Raw genomic sequence first — 25,998 nt, forward strand, 5'->3', positions numbered from 1 at the left:
ATTGTGGAGTGCAGGCTCTAGGCACACAGGCCTCAGTAGTTGTGGCACGAGGGCTTCAGTAGTTGTGGCTCTCAGGCTCTAGAGCGTAGGCTCAGTAGTTGTGGTGCACGGGCTTAGTTGCTCCGTGGCATGTGGGATCTTCCCGGACCAGGGCTTGAACCTGTGTCCCCTGCATTGGCAGGTGGATTCTTAACTGCTGTGCCACCAGGGAAGTCCATGTCTTCTTGTTTTAAGTGAAAGTTTTTTTTTTGTTTTTAGAATTTAGTATTAGTTTAAAGTTTGCTTGCTTAGAGCAACTGGAATCTGTCTTTTTGAGAATGGGAATTATATATAGTTGGCTAGGGTTCTCTTTTTGCATCGGCTACTAGGAACCCCAAAGTTAAATTGGGGGCTCATTTCATACATGCTACGTTTGTCCGTATGACCTGTGTACCTGTGTTTTACATTTATATGGCATTGTTGTCCTGCTTGTCTTCAACTAGTTCCTCTTTCTCATTTGTATTGTCCACATTCTTGTATATACAAACCATCTCAGATCTTTTTTGGAAAGAACTGGGATAGAATTGAAATGAAACTTGAAAGTAAATATTGTTACTCATTATTCGCCATTAACTGTTGGTTGAAAGCTGTTATTCTTTTCTTTGGTGCTAACACCCAGGTGACTTCAGAGAACACTTTTAGAGTAGAAGCCCGCAAAGCTGTCCTGATGTGGCTCCCGGCTTCCTCTCTGACCTCGTCTCCTATCATTGTCATCCGTCCTCCCTTCTCTAAAGCCACATTGACTTCTTGACCATTCCTTTTTCCTTGAACAGGCCAGACATGTCCTACTTCAGGGCCTGTGTGTCTTCTCTTGTCTCTGGGATCAGTTTACCCGGGTAGTGCCAGCCGCACCCCTCCTGCTCTCTCCGGCTTTCTAGAAAGCTCTGTTCAAATGGCATCTTGATCTGAGAAACCATTCCTGGCCTTCTTGTGTAAAAGAGTCTCCCTTCCCCCTACCCTGCCTTCATTTTTCCATAGCTGCTCCCTCACTCTCCCGGCCTCCATGTGTTGTATGCCTGCTTCCCCCACTAGACCAGGGTGTGAGCTTCATGAGGGAGGGATTGGTTTATATTCACAGCTGTGTCTCTAGCCACTTACAGCTATGCCTGCTAAGTTGTAGGTGTGTCGTAACTATTTGTTCAATGACTAAATGGATGAAAGAGGGTCAATGTAGCTATTGCTTGTCCTTTCCTATAGATTTTTGAACTGACATTTATTTGTGTGAGATAGTCTAGTTGCAGTTGTTCCTTAAGGCAGGTGACTGCCCTCCATGACCTCTTCAGGTCCTGCATCTTGCTGCTGCTCATTATTTAGCTTTATCTAAGCTCTTAATGTACCAGGCACCGTAAGAATATAGAGAAAAGGTCTGATCTCAGTTCATAAACATCCTCAGGAATTTTCCACGGGGGGAGGCTTTAGGGGACTTGGGCTAACAATGTTGTGATTCACAAATGATTGATTTGTTCCTAATAACGTGTCAGCCCACGCATTGAGGGCACCTTATATTTTACAGAGCACATTCACACACTTCTCCAATCCTCACGATAACCTGGTGAGGCAGGTTCTCTTACCTTGTCTGTTTGACAAGGAAAGAAACAGGCCCAGACATGTTAAGTGACTTGCCCAAGGTCAAAGAGCTTGAAAGTTGCAGATGCCTCATGTTTGACATTATTTGGTCAGAAGCAAGACACTTCTGCTGTATTCCTAATGGTAGTATTCTAGATTTGTTTTTTTCATCGTATTCTGCCTTTGACTGGAGGTTATTGTTTCTCTTGAGTGATAGGTTACCTTTGGGTGACTAACCCTGTTTTCATAGGTGTGCTTTTTCTTTTATTTGATCTTGCTTTTGTCTTTTTTAAAGAGTAATATCGACTTTTGTGTACTTTCTCCTGTCTGGACTCCATTACTCTATTAAGTCCAAAGTGAAAGCAAAATTGTTCCATAGAAGGAGCCAGTTATCAGTGACTAGTTATTTTCCTTTCAAAACACTTGACCGGCTACACTGAAATACAGAAGCTGGTATCAAAAAGGAACCTGACAAATTTCGTTTTAGACCTGCAGGTATTTCCCCTGGGTTTTTATGCTTGTTTATAGGGCTTTCTTGGTGGTTGTAAATTCACTAGAACCATTTAACGTATGTGTTCCTACGAGGTGTTGTTAACAATAGCGTAGCATGGGTACCGTGGTCCTTTTAGTCCACTGGGTAAATAAATTCCTTCCTGGGATTAATTAGTCATGGTTAGTGATGTCATTCATCATGCAAATGCCAGAGCTGTGTTAGTGAAAAATTCTTAGTGATCCAGAGACGTCTGTGTCCAGCTTAACTGGAATCTACGCTTTTATGTGCATCCATGAACTTGGCAATAGTTTGTAAAGCATAATGATTTTGAGATAGGAATGGAAAGCTCTAAAGAATGGTTCAGTAACTTGAAGGCATCTTGGGATGGCAACTTCAAATAGTTTCTCCTCTGCTCCATGTCTTCTTTTAGCTCATGCTTTTTAAACCTTCTTGTCCAGATTCAAGACTGTTACTACTGAAGAAGCCGCCAGGTGCTCTGTTGACATCTCTAGCTGTTCACTCCTCTCTTGACATGTGGGCTGTAGCTTGATTAGGCTGCAGTCCTGCAGCTCAGGAGCTGAAGGCGGGAAAGGCGGTTTCACAGCATGTATAGTGGAAAGGGCATGGGTTTTGGCGTCAAGTATACTCAGCTTTAATTTCATTTTTGATGTTAGCTGTGTGCAACTTTACCTCACTGTTCCTTTGAATCTTGATCTGTAAAAAGGTGGTGATACTATCTCACCAGACCATTTTGAGAGTCACCTTAAATTATGTGTACAAAATAACTAATGCATTGTTTGGTGTATAATAGACATTCAGTAACTTATATCCTGTGCCTCACTTTTGACCTTCTTTTCCCAAAATGTGGGACACAGGAATGCATGTAAATTTGTGCATTTAGTTTTAAAATCTCCCAAGTAGAGGGTGAGTGAGAGCTAGATTGTCTGTCAAAGGGATCTTGGATCATTTTTGGACTCAACATTTACAAAAGAATACTGTGTAGTTTTAGGTTACATGATTAGAAATAGAGTGCCTATATTATGGGATATAAAACCTCTTTCTGTCTGGATGGTCACACCCTATTAGAAGTATGTTGTGTCAGTTCTGAGTACCACATCTTGAGGCAGGATAGGGAACCTTTTAAGAACCAGACTCTCCAGGTCTGAGGCCTGGCTCTGTTACTTAAAAGTTCTGTGCTTCAAACGCACAACTCAGTCTTCATTTGTAAGAAGAGGGGGGACAATGGCACCTACTCCACAGGTGTTGTCTGGAATAAATTATTATATATAAACCACTTAGATTAATGTAGTAAGTCCTACGTGAGTGTTACCCATTTTCAAGGGAACTTCAGAAGAAAGTAACAAGGCTGGTGGGCTGCCATGTTGTGGGAGAAACAGATGAAGAAATTGGAGGTGCTGAAGGTGAGAAAAAAAACTATTGAGAGTCCTTTACCATTTAAAGAGAGACTTTATGAAAGAGGGAATAGACTTATTTTATGTTGCTGAAAAGGGTGGAACTAGGATCAATGGGTAGAAATTACAAAGAGGCTGGTTTGCTTTATGTTAATGAAAGACCTTGTAACAAGTAGAGCAGTTCAAAATTGCAGTGAATGGCTTTGTGGGCCAGTGAGGTTTCCCTTGCACAGAGGCTTAGAAGGCCGAGGAGAAGTTCCTGACCTGGCTGGCGGGGTGAGCTAGACGACAGACGTTCTCTTCTACCCTGCTCTCAGTTCAGGTCAAGTGACTTGCTTAAAGTAGGATAATCCTACACTGAATTTTGCTGCGTTTTGGTAGCATGTGTGGGAACTTTCTCCCTAGAGTCAGTCTGCTTTTATGGTCTATCATTCATTCATTGTGCAGATGTTTATTGTGGGAGGCATTGTGTTTCTGGTCTCACTTTGCAGAAAAGAAAACAGGTTGGAAATGAATCTTCGTTTATGGTCTACTATTACTTGACACCATGCAGTCCCCGGAGGAACCCAATGAATTAGGTTTCATTTTTGTTGGGAGACGATTCTCCTTGGGAAGGTTGTGTTTCTGAAGTTCTTGTGAGCAAAGTACGGGTGCCCTTTGTTTTAGACTGTCAAGGATGTTTGACATGTTTGGAAAATAGAGATAACCTTTCCAGAGCAAAGGGCAGGCATGTTTACTGCCTTTAAGCAGGCATGTTTAAGCTGAGGGCTCCTCTCCAGCAACTCAGCATGTGTAGGCATCCATTTGGGCCCATCCTTCCAACGCCCATGGGTCTTGGGGGCAGGGGGCCTGCTACAAATATGCTGATGCTCGTGTTACTTGCTGTGCTATGACTAATAAAGTCCTGAGCTTCTGACCCACCCGGGAGTTTTGTGACTTCCCCCAGCATCCGTGAAACTGTGGCAGGCTAACTTGTTAGCTTCTAAGTAGGATAAAGTCTCAGACTTCGCATTTCTTGACAGTATGGAGGAGTGAAGTGGGAGGTCAAATCTCATGCCTCTCCTATAAAAAGGGAGAGGGAGGGGACTTCCCTGGTGGTGCAGTGGTTAAGAATCTGCCTGCCAATGCAGGGGACACGGGTTCGAGCCCTGATCTGGGAAGATCCCATATGCCGCGGAGCAACTAAGCCCGTGCGCCACAACTACTGAGCCTGAGCTCTAGAGCCCTCGAGCCACAACTGCTGAGCCCGCATGCCACAACTACTGAAGCCCGAGCGCCTAGAGCCCATGCTCTGCAGCAAGAGAAGCCACAGCAATGAGAAGCTGCACACTGCAACAAAGAGTAGCCCCCTCTCGCCACAACTAGAGAAAGCCGCGTGCAGCAACGAAAACCCAACACGGCCAAAAATAAATAATAAATAAATTTATAAAAAAAAAAAGGGAGAGGGAGGATACCACAGGACCCACTCCAGTGGGCTGTTCTGAGGATTAAAAATACTTTCTATAAAATGTGCAGCCTCTAGATATTAGTGGCTATTATCGCTGCCTTCCTTTTCTCTAATTAAAAAAAAAAAACTTTAATGGTTTTGTCCTCTCAGAGTTCTCCTATGTAAGTATATTTGACTAAAGGCAAAATGTCATTCAGCCCAGTTTACATCAAGAGGATGAATTTCAGATGTGGGGCAAACATGGCACAGGCTATTTCCTTATATAAATATTTTCTCTGAAAATGAAAATAGGAGCTAAAACCTCCTATAGGCCCATCTTTCTCATCTTCATTTTAGTAACCCTTTCTGTTTTCTAAGTAATTTCTAATGCCATGGTAATGTGTTACAGTGACCACTGATGCCCGAGAAGGTGTCCTCTCTCTCAGCCTGACATCTTCCTTGATGGTAATTCTACTAGTTAATGTAAACAATGTGAAATGCTTGGCATGTTTCGTCCCACAAACGGTGGTGGGGAGGAAATCATGCACAGCGTCATAAAGATGGCAGACTGATCCAGTGTAGCTTTGAAAAGTCTGTGGCCATTGGCTGTGAAAGAGGGGAAATGATAGTTCAATATCTGGGAACTCTTCCCTTTGGGACACTTGATAAATTGAAGGCATTTTCTGACTGTGCTTTACTTTAGATTAACAGCCTGGAAGGTTTCAGATTTAAAGAGCAAAGTTATATATCACAGAAACAACAGGATGATATGCTTAGCCACCCTGTAGCCAAATACTGCAAGTAGTATTGGTAGCTCTCTCTTTGAAACCAAATTCCCCCTAAGTTCTCTACTCTGACTTACTTTATTAGTCAAATGCTTGTGTGGTATTTTCTACCTGAAAGTAAGCTTGGAGGTAGTCTGGTGTAGGCTTAGCAGTTGACAGAGGAGGACACAGGATCTGGCATGGTAAAGGCCTTCCTTCAAGTCTTGGGGTTCCCAGTGTGTTGCCTGGAGCGTATCCTGTAGCCCTCACAGGCTTCACCTTTCCCTTCCTTCCATTTCTATCCCTCCTGCTCCCCATTTCATGCTGGGCCCCATCTCTTGGCATCTCTAACACACTTGCAAACTTCTTTTTTGAGGTTAGATTGAAGTCAGAGACTGGCCTGCTGAATCGCCCTCTAAATTGGAAGATAAGTTTTATATATTATGTGACTCATGAATTAAGATCTTTTACTCTAAATGACATTTTGGAGAAGACTGTTGTACAGTGTTTTGCTTGCAAAAATCTGGAAGGGGTTATGTGACTGATTCGCTGACAGACCATCTCTGAAAGCAGTTCTAATGATGGACTTATAATTGATTGCATCCATCATTGAGAGCCTAAACTACCCCCTCCCTAAATTAAAAAAGATAAATGAAATAAAGTATGCTGAATGTATAGCTGACAAATCTGAGGGAATTTAATGAAACTAAATTACTGCAGCCAACAGATAAGAGAAAAGGGTTTCTTTGTTACTGATTATAACACTAAATTAAAAAAAAATTATCCAAGAAGGATAAAAGAGGAAACAAGATCTGTGGTTCATGTATCAAACTAAGTTATTGAAAGATTTTTAATAAGTGTATCTATCTCATTCCCTGCTTATTGTTGATTCGTATCAATCTTGTTAGTGCTGTTGGAAGTAAATGCAGGAACTGCCTTGTAGTATAGCTGATATTGCCGTCTGTTGTAGTGGGTTTTAGAATGACTGTGACCTTATTTCCAGGCCGCTGGGGGGCTCTGTACTAAATTCATGTCACTTGAATGAACTATTTGGAAGGCGGTTCCTCAGTGTAGAAGCAATTTTATAGTGCTTTGGGCTATGTATAAAAGAAGACCGTAAAGCAATTATACTCCAATAAAGATGTTAAAAAAAAAAAAAAAAAGAAGACCAAGCGAAAGTGACTTAAACAATGGATATTTATTATCTCCCCTAACAGGGAGTTCCTGGGTAAGGCAGCGGTGGGTTGGCTGCTTTAGTGGCCCAATGATGTAATGGCAGTAGCTTGGCATTTCTCTTGGCTTCCCCTTCCAGGATTATAGTATGGCTAATGTATGATTATCTTAGTTTTGTATAACAGTACCCGGTGTTGGGAAAAGGGACCTGCTTCCTGTTAACCTTCTTGCAAGAAAACTACTCCTAGGGGCTTCCCTGGTGGCACAGTGGTTAAGAATCGCCTGCCAATGCAGGGAACACAGGTTCGAGCCCTGCTCCGGGAAGATCCCACATGCCGTGGAGCACCTGGGCCTGTGTGCCACAACTACTGAGCCTGCGCTCTAGATACAGCCCGTGAGCCACAACTACTGAGCCTGTGAGCCACAACTACTGAGCCCGTGAGCCACAACTACTTAGCCTGCACGCCTAGAGCCCATGCTCTGCAACGAAGAGTAGCCCCCACTTGCCGCAACTAGAGAAAGCTTGTTTGCTGCAACAAAGACCCAAAGTAGCCAAAAATAAATAAAATAAATAAATAAAATATCATTTTATAAAAAGAAAAAGAAAACTACTCCTAGAAGTCCTTAGGTCTCATTGGCCAGACTTGTCACTGGTAAGGGGAATGCAAGTACTTGAATTCACTCCAACAAATCAAGACCTACCCAGGTTCTTGCAGAGCTCATGCTGCCTGTTACCTGATTATGCCAAGGGGAAAAGTGAAGAGAAAGACTCCTTGGATTGGCAACCAATAAATCCATTTTGATGGGCTGTTGGATTTTACTGTGCAGGCGGTTTCATATTTTCTCTTAGTAACTTGTTTCATTTCCTAGTGAGTGAGGTGAATGTGCTCTCATTGACTAACTCATCCTTCGTCTACTTTTGGGTTTTAAGTTTGCCTCAGCTTGATATATTCTGTCTTTACCAGGACCCTGTCTACCAGTGATGATGTTGAAGACAGAGAAAATGAGAAGGGGCGTCTTGAAGAAGCCTATGAGAAGTGTGATCGTGACCTGGATGAATTGATCGTGCAGCACTACACAGAATTGACGACAGCCATTCGCACGTACCAGAGCATCACAGAGCGCATCACCAACTCCCGAAACAAAATAAAGCAGGTAAGCCTCCATCCTTCCAATATCTGGTGATTGTTGCATCTACCATTAGTCTAGGTGTTATAGCTTGGAGGTGCCCTGGTAGTGGTAACAGCCTTAACGAGTGATTCATACTGATGCTTTGCAGGAGTTTTGCAGGTTTCTGGAAAGCCAGAATGCAGAGGATCACAGAGGGCATCTGGACTTGCTTGTTTTCTCCCTTAAGTCTGATCCTTGGCTTCTGCCATTACTTTTCTTTTTTTAAAAATAAATTTATTTATTTATTTATTTTGGCTGCGTTGGGTCTTCCTTGCTGTGTGCAGGCTTTCTCTAGTTGCAGTCAGTGGGGCCTACTCTTTGTGGTGGTGCGCGGGCTTCTCATTGCGGTGGCTTTTCTTGTTGCAGAGCACGGACTAGGTGTGTGGGCTCAGTAGTTGTGGCACACGGGCTCAGTAGTTGTGGCTCGTGGGGTCTAGAGTGCTGGTTCAGTAGTTTTGGCACAGAGGCTTAGTTGCTCTGTGGCATGTGGGATCTTCCCAGACCAGGGATAGAACCCACGTCCCCTGCGTTGGCAGGTGGATTCTTTTTTTTTTTTCTTTTTTTTTGTGGTACGCGGGCCTCTCACTGTCGTGGCCTCTCCCGTTGTGGAGCACAGGCTCCGGACGCGCAGGCTCAGCGGCCATGGCTCACGGGCCCAGCTACTCCGCGGCATGTGGGATCTTCCCGGACTGGGGCATGAACCCGTGTCCCCTGCATCGGCAGGCAGACTCTCAACCACTGTGCCACCAGGGAAGCCCGGCAGGTGGATTCTTAACCGCTGCTCTACCAGGGAAGTCCCTCTGCCATTACTTTTCATTGCAGTGTGAAATGGCTCAGAGGAGATGGCCTCAACTTGAGGAAGCCTAAAAGGGGAGCTGTTTTAAGACTCTAGGGCCTTTTATTGTTAGAGGCTCTTGTTATAATGTATTAAATGTATTTATTGTGCTCATGTCACACATTGTGTGTGTGTATTGCTGTAGCAGTTGAAAATAAAAAAAAAATTTTTGGTGTTGAGTATGTCACCCCATTTGAAGTTGGTTGTGATTTCTCTGCAGTCATTGTACATTCTTGGTGGTTTTTGAGAAGAAAATCTAACTCACAAATTATTTAAATGTAAATACTTATGAATACTGAAGTTCTTGAACATTATTCTTAGTAGTGACAAGCATGCATTAATTTTTATTTTGTAATTGTCTTTCATATTTTGGAGCTGTTTTTCTTTCACTCTTTTTCTTTCTCTCTTCCTCTCCTTCCCTCTTCTTGGTTCCTTTCTTCTTTTTTTTTTTTTTATTGGGGTATAGTTGTTTTACAATGTTGTTTTAGTTTCTCCTGTACAGCGAAGTGAAGTAGAGTTCCTTGCGCTATACAGCAGGTTCTTATTAGTTATCTATTTTATACATACGGGTGTATATATGTCAATCCCAATCTCCCAATTCATCCCACCACTACCTACCCACCCCGCTTTCCCACCTTGGTGTCCATACATTTGTTCTCTACATCTGTGTCTCTATTTCTGGTCTGTAAGGCAGAAATTGGTTCCTTTCTTCTTTCCTTCCTTCCCTCCCTCCCTCCCCACTTCCTTCTGTGGTTGGTCTTTGAAAAACTTTTGGTTCCTGGGTGCCACATCTTTAGTTCTTAAAGGATAAAGTGGGTTCATAAGGGGTATTTTTTATATTTGGCCAAGGGATGAACGGATCAAGTAAAGGTTATTTACTGTCACATCATAGTTATGTGGTTCTTGGCTATTTATTTTGAGGATCACTCCTTTAATACCTTGTGTTACTGCTCTCTGATAAATAACAATTGGTCCCACTTACTGAGCACTGATTCCTTGCCAGGCAGAATTGTGTCTGTTCCCCACTCAACAAATTTAGGATTTGAACTCTGGTCTCCCTGCTCTGAGGTCCTTGATGCTGGTTTTCAGACATCTTTTAAGCAGTAGTCCCCCATTTCTTTGTACATGAGATATTTTGCAGAACCCCAACATACCAGTTGCCTCTTGTTTGCTATTGGGCTGAGAGATGCAGAGCCTCATGCTGGCTCCCCTCCTTAGCGCTCAGCAGCTGACCTTAAAGCACCTCTGTGGCCAGAGGGCTGCATAGACCATTTGAAGTGCGCTGCCCTGTGCTATTTGATTGGTTCGGGAATTCTCTGGATGTACCTGCCCAGTGGTGGCTGTGCCTATGGTCTCCTCACATGTTTTCTTCCCTGCCTTCTAGACCTTATGATTTGGTAATAGGTACCTAAATGATTCTTCTAAGAATGCTGTTATATGTGAGTTTCAGCCTTGAAGAGTACAGTTCCACAATCAGTAGGTTCTTAACCTTTTTTGAAGCAATGTGGTGACCGCTTTACATTTTAAAATTAACTGGGCATTTTCAAAAGGAATTCTATAATTCTTAGCCTTTACAAGTGGTGAGTTCATCCTGTGGATTTATCGGTGAAACTAGGTAAAGCTATAGATCAGTAGCTCTAGATTTAAAGTGAACCGTAGTCCATTTTGACCCAATATACTAAGCTCAAGAGGGGTCAGAAAGTGAATCTGTAAAGCTGCTGACCTTCTGGCTTTGCCTCGGGTAATCACAGTAAGAGTGAAGGACCTCTTGGTGTTGGTGTTTTCTGATGAGTGTGCTTGACTGGAAGGACTTTGTCCTAATCTCAAGGGAGGCACTGCTGTGGTCTCTGCCTTGACTCCCTATCACTCTGAGTCAGTAGTATCTTTGCCCAAACAAAGAGTGTTTGCTGGTACTGAAAAGGAGAGTCTCATCTTGATTATTTCACATTTGTTTTAGTAGCCAGTCTTTTCACTGTCCTCCTCATTTTCAAGTATGCTGGAGTTCTGAGCAAAAGGAAACAACAGAAAATTGTTTTTTACTATATCAGACAGTTGTCAAGAAAGTAAATGTCACATAACTCAGTATTATGAACTAGCCTCAGTATTGGCAAGAGAAAAATAAAGGGCTAAATGTCTTTTCAAGAAAGCCTTTGATAGTTGATACATGGGAGAAGACAATTTTGGGGAAAAATGAAAGGGAATTTGTTTTTATTGTATAATTTGACAGTTTTGTACTGTGAAAGTCTGTTTCTCATCACCAAGGAAACACTGATGTTTCCTCACTAATCTTTGCCTGTCAGTTTTGGTTTTTAATTGCACTTTAGATTGTATACAGAATAAAGGTATGTATATTTTTAAAGTAAAAATGGGGATGATTCAGTAATCATTGGTTTACATTATTTCAGAGCCAAGCAAGATGTTGAGAATGTGTGAATCTGAGTTGACATTTTCTTTCTGCTCTCTGCCAAAAGAATGGAACGAGGATTCACTCAATAAATATTTGTTGAGTGCCAGCTATGTGCTGGTGGTGGTTTCGATACTGAAATATGTTTTAGATTTCCATGTAGTGGAAAATACCAGTCCCTGTCCTCATGGGGCTTACATGCTAGTGGGAAGACACAGGAAAACAAATAGATGATATTTAGCAACATTGATTTAGTCTCTATATTAAGTGTTTGTTTTGTGCTGAGCAGTGGTCTAGGTCCTGGGGTATAGAAATGAGTAAAACAGACAAAAATTCCTGTCCTCGTGGAGTTTACATTCTAGTCAAGAAAGGCAGGCTATCAATTAGTAAGAGGGTATAACAGATGGTAAGAAATGCTGTGCTTAAAATAAAATTTAAAAAAAAAGCAAGGAAGGAGAATAGGGAGTTGCTGTTTTGAACAGAGTGGTCAGGGAAGGCTTCACTGAGGTTATATTCAAGCCAACACTAGAAGGAGGTGAGGGAGAGTCCGGAAAAGCACCCCAGGAAGAAGGAATAGCAGGTACAGAAAGATCCTCAAGCAAGAACATGATTGGCATTTGGGAGAGCAGCAAGGTTGGAGCTGGAGCACAGTGAGAAGTGGGGAGAGTGGCAGAGGGAGACGAGAGTGCTGGTGGGTGAGGTGTGGCAGAGTGGGTCAGGTCACGTGGGGTCTTGATCGCTGTAAGGACTTTGATTTTAACTCTGGGTGTGTGGAAATCATTGTAAGTGTTGAGCACAAGAACGGCACGATGTGTCTAACATGTTAAAAGGGCCACTCTAGCTGCTATACTGAGAAGAGATTTTAGTGGGGGCCAAGGCAGATGAAGATGTTCACGTTCATGCTTTGTTACCTTTTAAAGCTTGAGAACACAGAACTGTTTACATTTCCCATCTTGGCATTTCTTTCATTTATGGATTCTTGTTGGTAGAATCTCTGTCCTTGAGGACAATGTGAGCTGACAGATAGATCTGACTCTTCTTTGAAGCTCCAAACTTCTTTATATCAGTCAAGTCCACTTAGAATTTTTTCGAGATTAAATGTGCAAATAAAATACCATGTATGATTGATCAGGTCACTTATGTGGATAAGTAAAATAGTTGGGCTGTCTTATTACTGTTGAGTACAAATGAGATGTTGCTGCATTAGAAAACCTCAGAATTTATAGGTTCTACCAGTGTCTGTCATAATGACTGTTACAGCAGCACCAGAATAGATGAATATGAATGGATATGAGTTGGGAACTTGGGCCGTATGCTTGTTGGTAGTATTTGAATTTGAGTGTTTCTTCGATCCTGTATTAAGTAGATGAGATGATGCCAGATTTCTTTAAAGATACTAAGTATCCCTCTAATGCTTATCATAGAAGCAGGTAAACTGAAGGGAAAACACAGACACTTGTCTCTGTTTTGATGTGCGCACACACACTTTACATTTCGCCCCAGTTTCGGCTGTTCTGTTGGTGCTTGATCGAGCTCTTAACTCATTTTTCTTGCCTGTAATTGGAAATAACCATATGTGATTGTTAAAGTGAAGTTGTTAGGGCTTGATCATTGAGTAATGTAACATTCATTACTTAACATTTAACTAAAATAATTTTGTGACCTTTTTATATGAAAGTATATGTTGTGAGGTGGAATTAGAATGAAGAATAACCTTAATGGATATAAAAAAGTAAGTCACAGTAGGACAACATGGTTTTGGTAGGAAGTTATTTAAGCCCAGACATAAAATCCCAGCTGCTTGTATGAGAAAGGGAAAAAAGCCTAGAAATGGACATGCTAAACTGGGGGCAAGAATGAGATAGCATCATTTAAAATCTAGGCAGTGGTCCGGATCATCAATGCGGTCACAAGAACTACAAGGCAGTCTTTTCATTAAGTTTAACTGTGTCTGTATTTGTGTTCTGTATCCAGACTCTGCAACTCAAAAGCATAGTATTGCCTTCGGAAAAGGTTGAGTGAAGCCTCTCAGAATTTAAGACCTTAAAATGGAAGCTGAAAAACTAAGGAGCAAAAAGCATGAGAACTAGAAGTTTGAGGGTAATTAAAAAATGATCTTTAGTTCTAAAGGGCTTTTAAACAGAGCACTGAGTAGTGTTTCTAAAGTTCATTTGTTCTAAGCACTTTCCATTAAGACTATGGGAAAAAGTGGCTTGGACATGTGTTAGGAGGATACCCGTGAAAATGCTTACATGTGGACTTGTTTTTACTACAAATAAGAGAAAATTTGATACTCTGTACTTTTAGAAGTAAGAATAACGTTGATTGTTTCATTAATTTTCATTTCCCATCCCTTGCTTCTGAGGAACTTTACAGGATATTTCTAGTCTACAGTATCAATGAGGTGCTTGCACATTTGTTGTATTTTATTACAGATAACATGCACGCTCAAAGGCATTCCCCTCCTCCCCTAATACTCCATCCAAGTTCAATGCTTTTCTGATTTTATGGCTTAAAAGTTAGGGCCTCCACCACCTCCCCTCTGCCTCCATCAGCATCCTCCTCTGTCACATGTCCCAACGTGTTGTTCAGAGGCCCCAGTTCATTTCCTCCTCTCTTGATCTTTCTCAAGGCAGGGTTGCAAAAATCTCTCTCTCTCTGCTTTCTGTGTCATCTCACATATCCATTCACAATGACCTCTTGGGCCCTGTGTTCCTTATTTTCTCTTTTTCTAATAGTCTCTAATTAAAGTGATTTAGTTCTTGTTTATTGAAACTGAAATTCTTGTTTTAGGCTATTTGGAGCAAATGAAGTTACTAGAGTTCTGAGGAAGCAAAGGAAACTTGTGTTTGAGGAAGGATTTCTTTACTTGGGTTTTGATGTCATGATTTGAAAAGCTTGACTCTTCATGGATTTATTTAAGGAAGAAACAGAGTAACAGAATTTTTGAATCTTAACTATCCTGATTAAATTAGAATGGAATTAAAATGCTGTCACCACGTTTCTAAAAAGAACAGGCCTTTGAGAAATAAACATTTAGGTGGAATATGGTACCTTTCTTACATTTACCTGCATTTATTCATTGATGGACATAGCCCTGTTTCTCCCCTCCCTGTTTCAAAAATCATATTTATTGAGCTAGCGTTTACATACAATAAAACGCATTATTTTTAGTTCAGTGAGTTTTGTCAGACGTATATATCCTTGAATATGTTTCCATTGCCCCAGAGACTTCTCTCCTGCTTCTTTATAGACCATACCCCCCACCCCATCTTGCCCCAAATACTGATTTGAAATCTATCACCATATATTATTTTTACCTGTTACAGAACTTCATAGCGTGTATACTCCTGCGTCTGGCTTCTTTTGCTCAGCGTAATCTTGAGGTTCTTCACATTTCTTCCTTTTTATTGCTGACTGGTATTCCCCCTGCCACCCCAAGTTTTAAAAGAACATTTCTTCATAACTGACTTTCTGATCAAAAAGCTGAAGCCTCAGGGCAATTAAGTATTAAAAGTTCTTTTAGCTTCTTATGTCTGCAGCTCTGGCTAAACCGTTTAGGAAATGGTTTTGGTAATGTTCATTTTCCACACAGCCTGATGCCATTTCCCCCACCCCCAAACACACACACATTCTACCTTCCTTTTCATTTTTCCTCCATGTAGTATGTAAAAATGAGGAGTGAGCTGATTATACTGTATATATTCTAGTGTGAAATGCCATAATGGTCTTTTATTCCAATCAGAAGGGAGTTTGCCAAGCTTTGCTGACACCCTGTAAGTCTATCTCCCACTATCTGCATCAAGAGCCTAGTTGGGTGTTGTATGACATAAAATTTATTTTTAACAGTTTCCATAGTAACCATTACACACAGAGGGAAAAGCTGAGAAGTATAGAACCAAGGTGATATAAGTAGAATATCAGAAATTAGATTCTGAGAGATTTTTAACTAAGATTTAACATAGAATGGATTTAATAGCTAGAGTTCTTAACCCAGGCACCAAGAACTCCTAGAGGATCTAGGAATGGCCTTGAGAACTGTGTTTAAAAAATCAAATAAAACCACAAATGCTGATAAAAACCAGCATTCCCCTACCTCATCCCACCACAGTACTAATTCCAACACTTTGGAGGTATGGACTTTTACTCTTTTAGTTTTTTCCCAGATATTTGTATTTCTGTATTTCTAAGTAATATGCTTATACTACTTTTCTGGATTTTTCTATTTTAGACATTGTATATGAGCTTCCAGTTATGGTTCCTCCTTCACTCTTTCCCCCACCCCACCTCATCTTCTTCCCTCATCCTCTCTGTATAGTTGTGTCCTAGTTTTTGGTTAAATAGCTGGTGCGTATTTTATCATAACGACGTAAATATTTACATCTAAACCATCCAGCATACTTTTTTGTTTAAACCCCACATTTGCTTGTTTATTTTTGGCTGTGTTGGGTCTTCGTTTCTGTGTGAGGGCTTTCTGTAGTTGTGGCAAGCGGGGGCCACTCTTCATCGCGGTGCGCGGGCCTCTCACTATCGCGGCCTCTCTTGTCGCGGAGCACAGGCTCCAGACGTGCAGGCTCAGTAGTTGTGGCTCATGGGCCTAGTTGCTCTGCGGCATGTGGGATCCTCCCAGACCAGGGCTCGAACCTGTGTCCCCTGCATTAGCAGGCAGATTCTCAACCACTGCGCCACCAGGGAAGCCCAGCAGCATACTATTTTTGCTTGTGCAATTTTGTTCTCGTTTTCCTTGTAGTTAATGATTGTAAAATCCCATTGCCTTTGTTCTGCGTCGGTTTCCCCCATTCCTGGATCCTCTGTTTCTCCTCTTGTTTTTCTCTTATATTGATGGAGTACATTCTTCAGTAGCTTGCTGAGATAATGGTGCATATGAGGTTTATTTTTTAAGAGCTTGCATGCCTGAAAATGTCTTTATTTTTTCCTCACACTTGATTGATAGTTTTTCTGGGAAATAATTCTCTCTTAGGATTTTGAAGATACATTATTCCTTTGTCTTGTAGCTTTCAGTGTTGCTGTTGAGACGCATTCTGATTCACAGTCCTTTGTATGGCTTTTTTTCCTCCTTTGAAAGCTTTTAGGATTGTCTCTATATCCTTATGTTCTTACGAGCCAGGATAATGTGCCCTGGGTCTTTTTTCACTTCATTGTCTCAAGCACTCTGTGTGCCTTTTCAATCTGAAAGTTCATGTCTTTTACTCTGGAACATTTTCTTCCATTATATTACTATTTTTTCTCCACTTTTTCTCACTTTTCCTCCCCTGCAATTCTTATTTGGACCTCTCGGATCAACCACCCCATTTTCTTTTATCTCCTATTTTCCTTTCTTTGTTTTTTGTGTCTTACTCTTTGGAGATTTCAAGAGTCTCTTCTAACCTTTGTGTTGGATTTTTTTTCCTATCATATTTTTAATTTCCAAGAGCTGTTTTTCATTCTCTGAATTTTTAATAGCATCCTATTCTTGTTTCATTGATGTAATATCTTTTCCCCCAAGGGATATTAATTATAGCTTTTTAAAATTTCTTTTTCCTGCCTAGTTTCTGTTCCCCTACTCCCCTCAGCACTTTTTTCTTTGTTTTCATGCCTGTCTTTCCATATTACAGGCTTTACTTGACTGTGTGGTGATCCTTGGCTAACTGTTTGGATGGAGGAGGGAGGTATACTACAAAGCTGAGATGGAGCTCACAGCATGTGGTCGGGCTTGTCTAGTGATGATTGGGTAGGGACCCAGCAGTTTCCTTGGTTGTTTTTCCCAGGGGAAAGCCGTAAGTTTCCTGTGTTGGGGATCAAAGTCAAGCTGAGTGTTATTGGAGCCAACCCAGGAAGGAGGCTGTGGGTCCAGGGAGGGCTGAGGACCTTACTTGTCGGTGGGTCCACGTTGACTTCATTCTCCTGTTTTCTGTCCAGTGCCTCACACCCTCCTCTCAGCTGTCTGGCATTTCCTGGTCCAGATTCTTTCTAGTTCAGTTTCTTCAGATTGTAAACCTCCTGTTTGGCCAGTGCCGTGGCAGAGAGAATTACATGTCTGTGTGGTTTGATGAGGATGTTGGATGAGGGCTCAAAATACTTAGTTTCAACCCTGTACTCTTGCCTTCAATATTCTGGGTGCCTCCTTTTCAGTGTTAGCAAACCCCACTTGATGCCAGCCATCTTCTTACCAGCTTCCAAGGGTTTCTAGCCATCCTTGCTGTTCCCTCCTCTCTGTTCTCTCTTTTCTTGGTATTTTATGCTAAAAAAGAATTATTTTGCTATCTCTTTGGGATTGATGGAAGGAGTAGAGGTGATTAGAACCTTCTTCAACAGATTGTCAAAGGGGTCTATAACTCCCCAAAAAGCTAACAGTCATTCTTCTGTGCTAATCAAGACAGATTACAAAAGCTGTTTATTCAGGGCTCTTTTTACATTGGACAGTTTGATAAAAGTATGATTTAGATATTGTCCTAAAGTTGTAGGATTGGATTAGGTGCTGTCTCAACATACCTTCTAATTTCAGCGTTCAATTCATATTTTCCATGTTTGCTGGAAAAATGTCAAAATTTAGTTTTACAGTCACCAAAAAGTAGCATCATGAGTCTGTGTACCACCACACCAAATGTTGTAAAAGAAGACAGATTTTTAATTGTTAAAAACAGGGTAGACTTTCTAGGGTGATGGGAATGTCCTATTTATTGACGAAGGTTTGGATTATTGCAGGTGTGTATGCATTTGCTAAAACTCATCAAGTGATGCACTTTCATGCATAAATTTTACCTCAAACAGAAAACAAAACCAAAACTGTAAACAAACATGAAATTCTAATTTAAATAAAAATACATGTAAAGGAATGTCAAAAGTATATGAAAGTAGTTCTATGAATTGTGAAAGGTCATGATTCTTTTTATTTTTTCATGCTATAAAAATCAAATTTTGGGGCTTCCCTGGTGGCGCAGTGGTTGAGAGTCTGCCTGTAGGGGACATGGGTTTGTGCCCCGGTCCGGGAAGATCCCACATGCCGCGGAGCGGCTGGGCCCGTGAGCCATGGCCACTGAGCCTGCGCGTCCGGAGCCTGTGCTCCACAATGGGAGAGGCCACAACAGTGAGAGAGTGAGAGGCCTGTGTACCGGAAAAAAAAAAAAAAAAAAAAAAAAAAATCAAAATTTTAATTAGGGTAGAACATGAAAATACACTTATCATGTACATGGCGACTACCGTTCCCTGATCCTCTTCTCCTCCTCCTGTGTTATCAAGCTGTGCCTAGGCTGGTCAGCAAACTGTGCAGATCTATGAGAATGCCTGCAACTGTCATATTTAATACCTAAAATCAGAATACATGGAAACAATTCTTGGTATGTTTTAATTCCCTTTATTTCACGACTGTCTCTGGAAGCGTCTACTCTTTTCTGGAAACTGGGCTTACCTTCATTTTAGTCGGTTGAGACGAACGTCCATGTCCTTTGTTATCAACTTCAGCTAAAGTTCTAGACCTAGAAGGATGAACCAAGTGACCTATCATCTGAATAGGAAATATGCCAGGAAGAATGGGGAAGGAATAATAGCACGGACTCACAAATCAGTCATTCCCTCCTAGATATATTAACTTTGGTGTGGAACTTCATATTTTCAGAGTATATGCTCTATATCCTGAGTAATTTTCTCATTTCTCAGGAGAGAAAATACAGAGAAGTGGAGACCTGAGCAAGTGAATCTGTGTAATAACCAGGATTAGGATTTCACAAGCAGATTAACCACAGCAGAATGAGTGGCAGTGATAACTAGGAACTGTTACTTATAGCAGTACTGGTGAAGAATACTAACCAAATTGTGGGTTTAGGCTGGAAAGACTTTGGACTGACCCAAGATTGAAACTGTTCTATTGTAGGTAAAAGAGAATCTGCTTTCATGCAAGATGCTGTTGCACTGCAAACGAGATGAGCTTCGGAAATTGTGGATTGAAGGAATTGAACACAAGCATGTCCTGAACCTGCTGGATGAAATCGAGAATATCAAGCAAGTGCCTCAAAAGCTGGAACAGTGCATGGCCAGCAAGCACTATCTCAGTGCCACCGACATGCTGGTAAGAGCACAGCCTGCGCTCCTGGGCATTTCTGCTAAGATTAGAGCGCTTCCTTCTGTTCTCTCTGAATTCTGTCCTTCATGAAGCACATGACAAACTACCCTCTTGGGATTCACGAGCCCTTGCAGGTGAAGCCTGCTGGTTCTCTTCCTAATGTCAGTGTTTGCAATAGTAGGCGATTCTCTTCCTAATGTCAGTGTTTGCATTGTCTGCCTTTGGAACAGCGGCAAGAAGTATAATGGTAAGAAACCAGTACTTAAGTCATGTTGGAATGGTAATGAGAGGTGTTTGTTTTAGTTTCAGAGGAAGATAGTTAATGAATCCCATTTTGAAGAATGAAATCTGCATGAGAGAGAAGTTTAGGAAATTTATAAACTATGTTCCAAAAATTCTGTGAAGGACTATTTATATTAGGGCTTTGTTTTTTTCCTTTAAGTTGATAAGAAAGAAAATAATTTTGGGGGGAATAATTCTGGAATAACTTTGTCCGGCAGGAGTATTCCACAGCCTAGCCTTTAGCCTGTATCTTCATCCATTCTGCTACTTTGTAAAAAAAAAATTAATTTATTTAATTAATTTATTTTTGGCTGCGTTGGGTCTTCGTTGCTGTGTGCAGGCTTTCTCTAGATACTCTCTGTTGCGGTGTCTGGGCTTCTCATTGCGGTGGTTTCTCTTGTTGTGGAGCATGGGCTCTAGGCATGCAGGCTTCAATAGTTGTAGCACGTGAGCTCAGTAGTTGTGGCTCGCGGGCTCTAGAGCGCAGGCTTAGTAGTTGTGGTGCACGGGCTTAGTTGCTCTGCGGCATGTGGGATCTTCCTGGACCAGAGTTTGAACCCGTGTCCCCTGAGTTGGCAAGTGGATTCTTAACCCCTGTGCCATCAGGGAAGCCCATTTTGCTACTTTTTGAATTAGGAATGAAAATTCAGAGAAGGTTGCAGCTGGTGGTACATGTGGCTGAGCGTCAAGATAATGAATAAAAAAATAGGGCTTCCCTGGTGGCGCAATGGTTGCGAGTCCGTCTGCCGATGCAGGGGATGCGGGTTTGTGCCCCGGTCTGGGAAGATCCCACATGCCGTGGAGCAGCTGGGCCCGTGAGCCATGGCTGCTGAGCCTGTGCGTCCGGAGCCTGTGCTCCGCAACGGGAGAGGCCACAACAGTGAAAGGCCTGCGTACCGCAAAAAAAAAAAAAAAAAAATACACATCTTGTTCCCTAAAAGTGCTAACTTTCCTAGGGCCTGTGGCTATTAGCAAGGGATGCTCATTCCACCTCCTCTTTCCACACAAAGTTCCCTGCTTCCTTCTCACAGTTGTCTGGTGACTACGGAAACTCTCAGGAGTAGATGGACTGTGTTTGGATTTTCTTTTCACAGTAGGTGAAAGTCTCTTATCTTTGTTTCAACAAATTAGATTGGCTGTAACACTGTGGGGAAAAAAAACACTGAGAGGAATTAGTGGGAGAAAAACAGGTTAAATCCTCTAAGTGGTTCTAATTCATTCAGACTTTCAAGAGGAATTTTGCTCTAAGTCTGTCATAAGAAGCTTTAAAGGAAATTTGGTAACCAAGAGATGAGATGTGCCGTGATATTCTCTCATATATTAAAACCAGGTAGTGTGATAGTGAATAGTCAGTTTCCACAGTGGAGGGAGATTAATAATGGTCTTTTCTTTGGAGTGGTAAAATAATTGGGTATTTTCAGTATCTTTATAATGTCATCTTCCTTAATAATGACTATACGGTGTCCAACAAAAAAATTAGTCACCTCTTTAGCTTTGCTGTTGGTTTGTGTTAGGAAGGCATATATGTGCTAAATATTCAAGATTCAGCAATCAGAATAGATAAGCTTATATATATTTGTGTAGCATTTACACATCTATTTGAATCATGATTTTTTGTAGTGGGCCTGCTTTTAAGTAAGTGCCATATATTAAAAATAGGTTGTTACGGCTTCCCTGGTGGCGCAGTGGTTGAGAGTCCGCCTGCCGATGCAGGGGACACGGGTTCGTGCCCCGGTCCGGGAAGATCCCACATGCCACGGAGCGGCTGCGCCCGTGAGCCATGGCCGCTGAGCCTGCGCGTCCGGAGCCTGTGCTCTGCCGCAACGGGATAGGCCACGGCTGTGAGAGGCCCGCGTACTGCAAAAAAAAAAAAAAAAAAAAAAATAGGTTGTTAGAATTTATTTTGGTGTTAATTATGCTCATTTTAGGATTTCAGATTTTAGGATTAGCCTTTATTCCTTAAGGGCTAATTTATTTAAGAGCTAATTAATAATGAACATTGTCTTTTCTTTGTTTTGACTTAAGGACCTCATTAAATACTTCTTTATATTCTTGGCTGTAAGTTACAGAAATTTAGCTCTAGCTAGCTTAGGTAAAAGAATTGCTTTACTCATGTAACCAATCTGCTAAAAGAACAGGAGTATATGTGCAATGCCATCTGTATGTTTTTTCATTGTTTTACTATAGACTTTCTTCCACATGTGGGCGGGGCTTGGATGTGTGGGGGAAAAGAAGGGTTGTGAGCTGTATTTTACATTTTTCCAGCTTTGCAGAGGAAAATAATCTTATAATTCAAAAATGGGGGTCAGATCTAGTTTAGGCAGCTTGGGTACTGTGATTGTCAGTTCCAACTAAAACTATTTTGTTGGGGGAAGGGGGGTCCTGGGGAGTTGTGTGGGAAGGAAGGGTAGTCACCTCTAGAAAAGAGTAAGTATGAGAGAGAGAGTTCCCGGAAGTTCCTCTTTTTCTGTTGTAGTTCTTTATGTACTCTGGATCCTTATCCTTTGTCTTTTAGATGGATTGTAAATATCTTTTCCCAGTTGGTAGTATATCTTTTTGTTTAGGGTGTCTTTTATTAAAAAGTTTTAAAATTTAATTCAATAATGTTTTTCATTCTTTATTTCCTTTGTTATGTGACTTATTTTGAGAAATTTTTTTATCCTACTGTCATAAAGAGAATCTCTTATATCATTGTCTTTAATCCATTTAAAATGTATTATCATGTATGGTATGAACTAGGGATCTAATTTTACCTTCTATATAGCCACTTGGCTCAGACCATTTATTGAATTCATTTCCTACCGATTTATAATTCCATCTTGATCACATACCAAGTTTTCACATGTGCATGGGTCTGTTTCTGAGCTCTTTATGTTGTTCAGTTGGTCTTGTCTGTATCTGCACCAAAACCATGTTGTTTTAATTACTATAATTTTATAATATATCTTGATAGCAGGTGAAGACATTCCCTCACCTTGCTATTCAGAACTGTCTGTGCTATTCTTGGCCCTTTTCTCTTCCATATGAATTTTGGTATCAACTTGTCAAGTTCCATGCAAAGCGTGATGGTATTTTGATTAAATTTAGGAGAATTTCATCTTTGTAATATCAGGTCTTTCAGAAAAGGGTATCTCTCATTTATTGACGTCTTAATTTATGTGCTTTATAATAATGCTTAGTGATGTATTCCTTAGAGACAGTACATGTATTTTGTTAGTTTTACTTCTGGCTCTCAGCTCCTGGTTGCTTTTTAAAATAGTGGCTCTTTATTAATTATAATTTCTAGCTATTTGTTGCTGATGTATAGGGATGTGATAGATTTCTTGTTTATGAATCGTAAATTTCCTTGAACCTAATCCTTATCCTGCTTGCTTGGAAAATGATGATTTATTCTTTAAGACTTGGCTCAAATTTCATCAAGTTTCTGAATGTCCCTGGTAATTAGATGCTTCTCTTTTTTTAAAAAAGAATTATTATATATTTTTATTGTGGCAAGAATACTTGACATGAGTAGATGCTTTTCTTTGTCTCCATAAATATAATTGCTTTTGTTTGTATGGTAGGTCATTGAGGGCAGGGACTATATCTTACCTATTTTTGTCTACCCTGTACTTAGCATAATGTACTTCACATGGTCAGAGTTCACAGATGATTAGCCGAATGGGTAACTCTGTGGAAGACTTTGATACCACTAAATAGAGAAAAGGAAAATTCCTCTCTAGGAGCTCTGGTCTGATTTTTTTCTCCTCTGGTTTGGGGTTTTTGTTAGGTTTTGTTTTTGTTTTTTTAATGGCAAGGTTCTCTATTTTCTAACCGTTCCTTTCTGCAATATTTAAATGGACAATAAAAACAATAATTATAATAATAGCTAATATGTGTTGAGCCCTCACTGTGTGCTGGTACCATTTTAAGTATGTTACCTTTGTTAACACTTTGAATTCTCACAACAGCCCTATGAGAGAGAGGTTTCTGATGTCCTTCCCATTTTCCAGAGGAGGTAGTTGGTTTGGATGACCAGGGGGTTTAGCATATTCTAATATACAGTGAAGATTTCATGGAGGTAGGATTTAAGATGTGCTCAAAACGTTGGAAATATTCTTCAATTTGGTCTTTTGTATATGAGTAAATAGTAAGGTCTATAATTGCTCTTTGATTGCACTTCATATGAGAAAATAATCACATTTCCTTTCCCCATGGTTATGTGCTATTAGAAGTAAAATCTACTTAAGGCATCTCAAGGGTCCAAATGGAAATCTTTGCTAAAAGACATCAGAGGAGGACTTACCTGGTGGCGCAGTGGTTAAGAATCCGCCTGCCAATACAGGGGACACAGGTTCGATCCCTTGTCCAGGAAGGTCCCACATGCTGCGGAGTAACTAAGCCCATGTGCCACAACTACTGAGCCTGTGCTGTGGAGTCAGTGAGCCACAACTGTTGAAGCCCATGTGCCTGGAGCCTGTGCTCCGCAACAGGGGAAGCCACCGCATGAGAAGCCCACACACCTCAACGAAGGGTAGCCCCTGCTCGCCCGCAAGTAGAGAAAGCCCATGCCCAGCAACGAAGACCCAAGGCAGCCAAAAATAAATAAATAAAGATAAATTTAAAAAAAAAGAAAAAGTAATTTCCTTTAAAAGACATCAGAGGAAAGTGAAGACAGAACAATCTAGTCTTTCAAACCCCTCTGATTTGCTTAGATCTTTTTATCAAGAGATTTTGTCTTTCCTTTTTTTTTTTTGCGGTACACGGGCCTCTCACTGCTGTGGCCTCTCCCGCTGCGGAGCACAGGCTCCAGACGCGCAGGCTCAGCGGCCATGGCCCACTGGCCCAGCCGCTCCGTGGTACGTGGGATCCTCCTGGACCGGGGCACGAACCCATGTCCCCTGCATCGGCAGGCAGACTCTCAACCACTGTGCCACCAGGGAAGCCCTGTCTTTCCATTTTTAAGGCAGGTGCAGATGCCCAGTAATTTAATCCCTACTCAGGTTAATAAATTCAGAGTAAATAAATCAGTGGTGACCCATGGCTCTTGTCAGCTCCTGCAGTTCCTATTTCACCATCAGCCTGGGCTGATAGCTATAGACTTGGCTTCTAGATGGGATATTTATGTCTTTTGATAACTTGAGTATTGCATAAAATAAATTGTCATGACAGGGGATGTCTGCAAATAGGCATGGCCTTTTGTTTCCTCCTTCAAGGTAAACAGCTGCTGTTAGCCTATGAAAAGCTAAAAGTGATCCAACAAGAAGCCTGTATCCGTCATATTGAAATCAGAGACTTGATTAATACTGTAGCCTGTAGCTTTGTGATATGTACGGTTTAAATTAGACCTCTGCAGTCATTGTGCTGGGTTGATGCAAGCGCATTAATGACATAATTTCTGGTTGCTGCATCACATTTCTGCAGTTTGTCCTTTGTATTCCACTCACATTAATTGAAGCAATTTTGCCAGTGAAGCGTGTTTCAAACCTCTGCATTTAAATTGAAATTTTAATTCCCTTATTGTCTTGAAAAGACGGCTGAAGATGCCTTGTTACAGGTTTCATTATCACTCAAAACACTCCAGCTGCTGGTTCTAATGTACAATGACTGATTAATTCTGGGAAGAATTATTAATGTAAGAACAGCTTCTTCCCAGTGGTATGAGCTAACCAGGAAGGTATTTCATGATAGTTAATATTTTTATGAACTATTTTTTTAAGGAGAATTTTGTGTGGAAGTCTGCATCGAACTGAAATTGCACAGATGAGCTTTGAAAACCACTTACACAAGTTCTGATTTATCAACCCATAGAAGTCAATTCATAATTGCATTCAATCAGTGGAAACCAAGCCAGTGTGAGTAGTTTTGAAGCACTTTAGCTGACAGTCACAAGGCTTGTGACTAAAATAAATTTTTCATTTCTAAGGCTTCCTGAGATTGTAGAGATTTTGAATGTCTCTTGATCATTTTGTCTTTTTTAAAAAATTTATATGCGTTTTTAAAAAGAATCCATAGTTGTATAGTCAGATAAGGATTATTATGATAATTATAATAACAACATATATATGTTGCCTGTCTTCTTCCCAGAGGATCCCAGAGTGCTTTGCAGGAAGAATGGTATGGTGGAATTATTTCACTTACCCTATGAAGATGTGGCCACCTCTGGGGTGAAGAGAGTAATAAAACAGCTATTTAATTGCATAGTTTTTTAAGATCCTATAATAAAAATAGGTATATGTGTAATACTCTTAGTTTACAAGAGCCTTTGCAATTGTTGTACAACATTCAAGGCTGTGACTGTCAGCGTGGGTCTTAGTGTGGGTCAGGTGGACCTGTGCTTGAATCCCAGCTTTGACCTTTACTAGCTGGATGACTTGGGGCTACTTATTTAATTTG

The 25,998-nt window shown here is 41.0% G+C and overlaps 1 protein-coding gene across 1 annotated transcript in view; it reads left to right on the forward strand.

Moving 5' to 3' along the window:
* EXOC4 (exocyst complex component 4) overlaps positions 1 to 25,998 on the forward strand; it is an 817,730-nt gene that overhangs the window by 12,984 nt on the left and 778,748 nt on the right. Inside the window, exons 2-3 of the mRNA XM_019921782.3 lie at positions 7,839 to 8,028; positions 19,153 to 19,347. Of these exons, the coding sequence (XP_019777341.1) occupies positions 7,839 to 8,028; positions 19,153 to 19,347 (385 nt within the window). The remainder of the gene's footprint in view (positions 1 to 7,838; positions 8,029 to 19,152; positions 19,348 to 25,998) is intronic.

This window comes from Tursiops truncatus, chromosome 9 (assembly GCF_011762595.2).
Source record: "Tursiops truncatus isolate mTurTru1 chromosome 9, mTurTru1.mat.Y, whole genome shotgun sequence".
Classification (NCBI taxonomy): domain Eukaryota; kingdom Metazoa; phylum Chordata; class Mammalia; order Artiodactyla; family Delphinidae; genus Tursiops; species Tursiops truncatus.